This window comes from Notothenia coriiceps, unplaced genomic scaffold, assembly GCF_000735185.1.
Source record: "Notothenia coriiceps isolate Sejong01 unplaced genomic scaffold, NC01 NC01_scaffold00000339, whole genome shotgun sequence".
In the NCBI taxonomy this organism is placed as follows: domain Eukaryota; kingdom Metazoa; phylum Chordata; class Actinopteri; order Perciformes; family Nototheniidae; genus Notothenia; species Notothenia coriiceps.
The window spans coordinates 23,060,413-23,067,788 of record NW_011333040.1 but is presented as its reverse complement, the minus strand read 5'-3'; the positions used below and the strand labels follow the sequence as shown (position 1 = coordinate 23,067,788).

Sequence of the window (7,376 nt, the reverse complement as noted above, 5' to 3'; positions counted from 1 at the left end):
TTTTTTGAGCATGCCATAAGCATGTTTTTGTCTTGACTATATTGACAACTATATTATAATAAAACAATATAGTATTTATATTATTGAATTGGATTATGATTATATGTTTATTATTAGAATAGTTTATTTGCATTAATTATATTTGAATATTTTTGAGGCTAGTATTTGGGCAGGAAATGCAGACGTATTTCCACCTGTAAACGCACACTGAACGACATGCATGCACATTTAACATTTACCTCAATGGTAAAAAAAAGTAACTGTGTTGATAATAATAATAAACAGGAATTATTTTTGCAAAGTAGCCTACTTTGTTGTTTTTTTTCACTCCTGTCGTTAATCTCACAATGTCGCTTGTGGCCCCAAGTTGGCCAGGGGCGGCCCTGGGCGGCAGTATACGCCGTGAAGTTGTTTGCGGCCTGCCAGTAAACCCAAAGCAGCAGCAGAAGAAGAAGAAGTGACGTCAGCGGCTTCATTTGCCTAATCCTCCCTCAGGGACTTATTCTGGTGTGAACGCGATCTGCTCTTTAGTTCATCAGAACTAAAGAGTTCTGATGAACTAAGTACGGCAAATTACTTGGTGTGAAAGCGCCTATTGTGTTCTTTTTAACCAAATATCTCTCAGAGGGGCGTGGGGAGGGGCACCTTATTTTCATCTAAAGTAGAAGTGACAGAATCAGCACTTTTGAAACAGGGCTGAAACAGAGGGGATTATGGGATGCTGCAATGATCTGTTTGGTGTTTGGAGCCAAACACTTCAGAGACATGTTTTGTATATATCTGAGACCTATAATATAATGATGAAAAACAGTATAATAGGGGACCTTTAAGGAAAAATGTAGTCGCTAACCATCTCTATTTCTCTCAACAGTCTTGTTTAATAATAAACAAAATAATCTTAAGGATGAAACACTAACATTTCCTTGTTTTATTTTGTTTTATTTATAGAAAGGCATTCAGTTCCAGTCGACCTGTAATCTATGCAGAGAGAGCCACAAAACTCAGGTCTGGCTTTGTTTCTTAGTTCTGAGGTAGGCATACAGTGTGTGACCTGTTTTCTATTAAATGTTTTGCTTATTAAATATAAAAATACACTTACCAAAGACAACACACAATAGGTAAGCCCCTCTACATTGTTCAAAAGCGAAAAGATTACCAACAAAGGATCCTTTTCATGTTTAAAGTACAAAGCGATGTAGTTCTTTCCTCAGATTGAAGACGAGAACACATCCTGTATAACTTGATACCACTCATCTACTCGAGTTTAAATGGCTTGTTAATACTGGTAAAGTTCCCTGAGAAGATTACCTGTGTTACTGTAAAAGATGATATTGTAGAAGTTGTTAGAAAATAGAGATAAACAACTTCTTTCTTTGACAACACAATGTGTGTCGTTTATTTACTAGTTACTCTAAACATTTTATCGAAACACACAGTGTAATTATGAAGGTGAAAGAGCAAAGAGAATAAGTTGATCACTAGTTTTTATTATTATTATTATTATTATTATTGTATTGTTATTTTGTGATCAGTGTCTCTTCATTCTCTTGAAGCTTCCTGAGTACATCTCCGTGTGCCGCCTCTTTGCCAGACACACAGGAATTACAGTTGTGCTTTGATGGTCTGAGAGAAGCCATTAAGGTGAGAGAAGGTATTGAATATATATATATATCTATTTCAATGTTTATCTATGAACTGTATGATGAAATAATATGTTTGATACATAAACCATCATGTTTTTATGTTTACTCATACTTCGTTGGCATCTTATGACAGTTTTTCTCGATTGCTAACACATTTTTTTTTTAATTGCTCAGTTTCTCAGAACACTAAACACAATTCACAAAACCACACACCCAAAGTGCAAAACACTTAATTTCTCCTGCTAAGTGAAGAACTGCACTCAAAACTACATAAACACTTACCAAATGCAAACTTTAGCACCAAATATAACACACTTCATTCTTAATACTGGATGGTTTGACCACCCAACTACACACTGCTGAGCATCATCTAAAGCACTTCCATCTGTTATGGGCTATGCTCTGTACATAGAGGTTTCTGCAGAGAAAGATTGCTTGAGTATACAGAAATACAGTAAATGAAGAAATACAAATGAGTTGTTGAAAAAAATCATATTTTATTCAAAAATAACATTGTGCAACATGCATCTCAGCACATAGTTACTATGCTTCGGATCTCTCTAAGTGTGATGGCATTGTTTGCCAAAGCCAAGTTTCTAACTGCTGCTTCCTGTGCCTCATTGAAAATCCTTAGCCTTCCACCTGCACCTCTTTGTTTCTCAGTCCTTCAGATAAACAACAAAGATATAGTGGTTGGTCAGTGTCTGTGTTGCATAAAAGTAAGTCTACCACAGTACATTGTGCAGGATTTTTGTACAGTTATAGTTGCAACATGCCAACAATTCAATTACAGTAATGAAGTAAATACGTTTCACACAACAGATATAAGCACTGATATATCATGAATTATGCAGAGCTGAAAACTGGGAACTAACCTGTTATCAAGTCTAAGTGTCCGGATTACAGAGGCAACAGTAAATCGGCTTAGATTAGGCTGAACCCTCTGAACGTTCTCTCTCATCGTCAAACCATGGTTGATAACATTTCATTTCATTAGAGAGTATTCTTATTTGTCCGCGTCCTCTCCCTCCAGCTCTACTTCTACCTCTCATTCTTCCTCCCCTCACTCTCAGCCTAGCTCTTCCTCTTCCTCTTCCTCTTGTTCTTGCTTCCATGTTGGCTTCCATCTTCCTCTTCCTCTTGCTCTTGCTTCCATGTTGGCTTCCATTGTTGCTGTAAGAAAGTACTCACCTGTGGTCTTTTTATAGTGCTAACATCCTGATTGATGAGCCAACAATTATGCTCTCAGGTGTTTGGTCAGGTGGAACGTGTTTCTTGATCATTGGTCCATGTGTGAGGCATTTTGAATATCAGTGTTTTAAACCAGCTAACACGTGACTTTATGTCAGATTCCTGTGTCTTACGTGGAGAAACGTGTGCAGTGGTTTGCAAAAAGTGCCATGTTGATTTGCAAATTGTGTGAAAAGCTGAAAACGTGTTTAGAGTTTTGGAGATTTAAGGCAATGTTTTGCTCTTTGAGTGTCAGTTAAAATAATTGTGTTTTATGTATAATTTTAGTGTGTTAACAATCGAGAAAAAATGTAATGAGCGTGCCGCTGCACCTATTTACACCTTTCAGTTCGCAGAGCAGAGTTTACCCAACATAAATGTTGTTACTTATCAGTATGCTTCTAACTAAGTTGCATGTAATTGCTGAAGAGCTGGGATTTAATAAAAATAGGTCATTTTAAAGAGATACGATGGGAACATCGTCTGTTTTAACATAAGGCAAAAGTAATGCACATTCTATTGAATTGATTTTCTAACAGTTAAAATACATTTGCATGAGCTTTAAAGAAGACCTAACTACTAACAATTAGCATTTGTACAAACATCTAAGAAACTACTCGCTGACAATGAATCTTTGAAAAGGAGAATATGCTTTTAAAGCAGCATGTGCGATGCAAATGTGCACACATTACCCTTTATTGCCGTTATATCTTTACTAATGCTTTCAACAACATGCATTGAGATTCAAGTCTGTTAGAGATCCTGACAGATACAAAGTGTACCACTTCTGAAAGCAGAGATACATTACCTTTGTTATTGATTCATTCTGAGTATAAGTTTAAGATTGAATTGTGGACAACCATAGAGTGTAAGTTGGGGTCAAGATTGATTTGTCAAAAAGGTCCCTTTCAAGGCAACGCTCATTTGTTTAAAATGATGTTCATATGTTGAGCTATGCGATTGATTTCAACACAACACCTTAATATTTTGTTTCCTAAACACACCGAGTAATTGAGTTGCCTTAACGTAAACCCTTAAAGCTTTTAACTACACTCCCAAACAGAACAGGAAGCTGTTTCTGTCTTACTCTATATATCCCTCCGCTAGCTCCTTTCCTCCTTAATTGATCTTTAATACGTTCACTTGTCTTCCTCCCGTTACAAGCATGAGCCTGTTAGCTGCAGTTTAGTCTTCCCAGCCTGTTAGCTTGTTTTCTCCTCTCTCAGGAGTCCCATGAGGCCCAGCAACAACCTCATTCAGAGCTGCCAGTTCTGCTTTTAATCACTGTGTCTTTTCTAATAATAGAAGGGGAGGAGTACACATAAAGTTTACTCAGACTTTTATGTAATCTGTCAGAGAGAGAAATAATCAGACGCAGGAAGATTTGATTTACTGCCACTGAGAGGAGACCATTTCATATTTTTTTCTTAATTATGTGACATTCGCAGTCCTAAAATATTTTGTTTGTACTAAGCAGAACATTTTGTAGCTTTTTGTGAATGCTGATTTTTCACTTTTTACCATGATTTCCTTGACTTGAAGCATCAGCATGTTTTAATTCTGATGTACTGTACAGAGTGTGTGTGTGCCAATGATGGAGGTTAAGAGTGACAATGGCAGCATTGTTTCTTGCCGCAGCTGTGATCGGTTAGCAGCAGACACAGAGAAATTGTGTGTGTGTGTGTGTGTGTGTGTGTGTGTGTGTGTGTGTGTGTGTGAAGAGAAAACGAACCGTCTAAATATAATGCCTCTCTTTCTTTGATCGTTTTATTTTCTTCATATTTGTAAACTCACACGACGTCTGCGCCGGTAAAAAAGGGGTTTTCTGTCCTTCAAGTGCAGGCTCTTCATCCTTACCATCATCACCCCCCCTTCTCGTCTCCTCGCCGCGCCTCCTTACTAGTGCCGGGTCACCTTTGGTATCTACAGGGTACTAATCACTCCACGTGTTAGGACGTCAGTGTAACCGTAGTGTACCTGCGCACCTTTCGTGTGTGTGCGTGCGTCGTCGTGGTGCGTGCGATGCGTGCGTGCGGGCGGTGCTCAAGCGTGACGTGCGTGCGTGCGTGCGTGCGTGCGTGCGTGCGGCGTGCGTGGGTGCGTTGGTGTGTGTGTGTGTGGTGTTGTGTGTGTGTGTGTGTNTCCTTAAATACTAAAAAACAGTTTTTTTTGTAATCTTTGGGCGTTTCTCAATCTCGAGGATACTGGCTTCCAAGCCAATATTTCAAGGATGCTATGTCATCAAGATGACATAGCATCCTTGAAATATTGGCTTGGAAGCCAGTATCCTCGAGATTGAGAAACGCCCAAAGATTACAAAAAAAACTGTTTTTTAGTATTTAAGGATATCCTCAATTCTCTCCTAAACCCTAAAATGCCACTGTTTGACCTTTATTTCATCACAGAAGCCTTAAAGATGATATTGATGTTGGTAAATCTATTATTTATTGTAGATACTTGGACAGTGTGACCAATAAGGACAGCACCCTCCCTCCCATCCCCCACCTGCACTCCCTACTGACAGACAATGGAGATCCACATCCAGATGTTGACATCTTCAAACTGGTCCGCAGCTCCTACGAGGTATTTAAGCAGGATGATGAAGAATGATGATGATGATGATGGTGTGCGGAAAACTGTGTCCTCCACTGTGCTCTGTCTAGAGACGTACAGGGAAATGGTACAAATCTGACATTTATTACATTAAGTGCTTCCTAATATAATGTTCTTTCTAAGGGAAGCATTAATAACATGCAGTATGCTTTCAGTTTATACGAGTTTAACCTAAGTTTACATACATTTTCAAAAGTTTCCCAGATGTCTCTTCACAATCAACAATGTGTCTCCAGCTGTCCTTTCACTGTGATAACTTTGAATAATGCCACACCTGGTTTACCTATTTGTCTTTCTTTGTGTCAGAACTTCGGTTCAATCCGTGCAGATGTGATTGAACAGATGCGTTTCAAACAGAGACTGAGGGTCATCCAAACCATTGAAGATACAACTAAACGCAACGTGGTAAGAACCAACCGAATGTTCCGCTTTTTTTTAATGGATCTGGACAAATGTCTGTAAAAGTGTAGGAGGTTTATTTACTACAATGTTCTTGCTTAACCGTGTGTGCAGATGTGCAACTAAAAATTCTCTAAGTTCTGCCGGCTAAATTAGATTTGTGTTTTGAAACCTAATAAACGACATTCTTGTTATAATTAGATACTCTCTTCACGCCCTCTCTACTATTTATACTTAATGTCATTACATTATGTTTCAGGTCAGGACCATTGTAACAGAGACTGCCTTCAGCATTGATGAGCTGGAGGAGCTCTATGTGCTCTTTAAGGTGAGTGACCGCTTACATACTCGTCTAATAAAGTGATTAAGACAAATAGTAGGGGGATATTGCTAATTAAAAGCCAAGTGAAAAAAATGTTTCTTTCTTTTTTTCATTTCAATCTTTATTTCAAACCGGAAAAAAAATAACAAATGTGAAAAACAGAATACCGTATTGTTAAAATACAGTATTTATCCACGTTCATGATAATATTGATATATTCAACAAAAAAAAGTCTTCATATTAATAATAAAAAATCATATGTGTCCGAAAGGGAGTAGGAGGAAGCAAATGCTTATTAATTCCCAACCCTTACTTGATCAATGATTGTCCTTTAAATCATTATGCAAGTTATTCCTACTTACATTTACATTTATACATACATATACAATCATGTATCATCTTCAATCACCTCTCTTCATTCTCATAGTTTTCCAAAAAAGTGTTTCTGTCCATCCTTTTAAGTTTTAAGTTTCAGCTGTCCTTGTCTACTGAAATGAAAAGTGAAAATGTCTACTGAATTCACATCCTAATATTGTTTGGTGGTGTGTTCCACAGTTAGTGAGCATTGTAGATAAAAGGCGCTTCCCCAGTTTTCTTTTCTCCTAACATTCCTCACTTGCTTTTCCTCTCTCCAGGCGGAGCACCTGACCAGCTGTTACTGGGGCGGCAGCAGCAACCCCACGGAGCGCCACGACCCCAGCCTGCCGTACCTGGAGCAGTACCGCATGGACGTGGAGCAGTTCAGGGGGCTGTTCAACCTGCTGTTCCCCTGGGCCAACGGGGCGCACTCCGACCCCTTGGCCCTGCGCTTCTTCCGCCTGCTCGACCAGAACGGAGACGCACTCATCAACTTCCGGGAGTTCATCAGCGGCCTGGGTAAGTACAGCGAGGGTGTGCACGATTACATTACATTGAAAACTATCCTCTGACATTTTTTTAAGACAGGCTATACTATTACTTTTATCATGGCTTTATCATAACATGCTATACTACGAATTATTTTGACAAACTATCCTCAGATTTTTTTTTATGGTGATTTTTTTGTATTACCCATCATAACTTCCATAATGGCATACTAAAATAAAAATAAAGTATGACATGTATAACATTTGTCTACAACAGTGTTTCTCAACTTTTTCATACCAAGGACCACTTAACCAATAAAAAAA

The 7,376-nt window shown here is 38.4% G+C and overlaps 1 protein-coding gene across 1 annotated transcript in view; it reads left to right on the top strand.

Annotated features, from left to right (window-relative positions):
- The window catches only part of tbc1d9 (TBC1 domain family, member 9 (with GRAM domain)), a 51,627-nt gene that overhangs the window by 22,936 nt on the left and 21,315 nt on the right, over nucleotides 1-7,376 (top strand). The window contains exons 13-16 of the mRNA XM_010775414.1: nucleotides 5,327-5,456; nucleotides 5,793-5,891; nucleotides 6,145-6,213; nucleotides 6,843-7,083. Of these exons, the coding sequence (XP_010773716.1) occupies nucleotides 5,327-5,456; nucleotides 5,793-5,891; nucleotides 6,145-6,213; nucleotides 6,843-7,083 (539 nt within the window). The remainder of the gene's footprint in view (nucleotides 1-5,326; nucleotides 5,457-5,792; nucleotides 5,892-6,144; nucleotides 6,214-6,842; nucleotides 7,084-7,376) is intronic.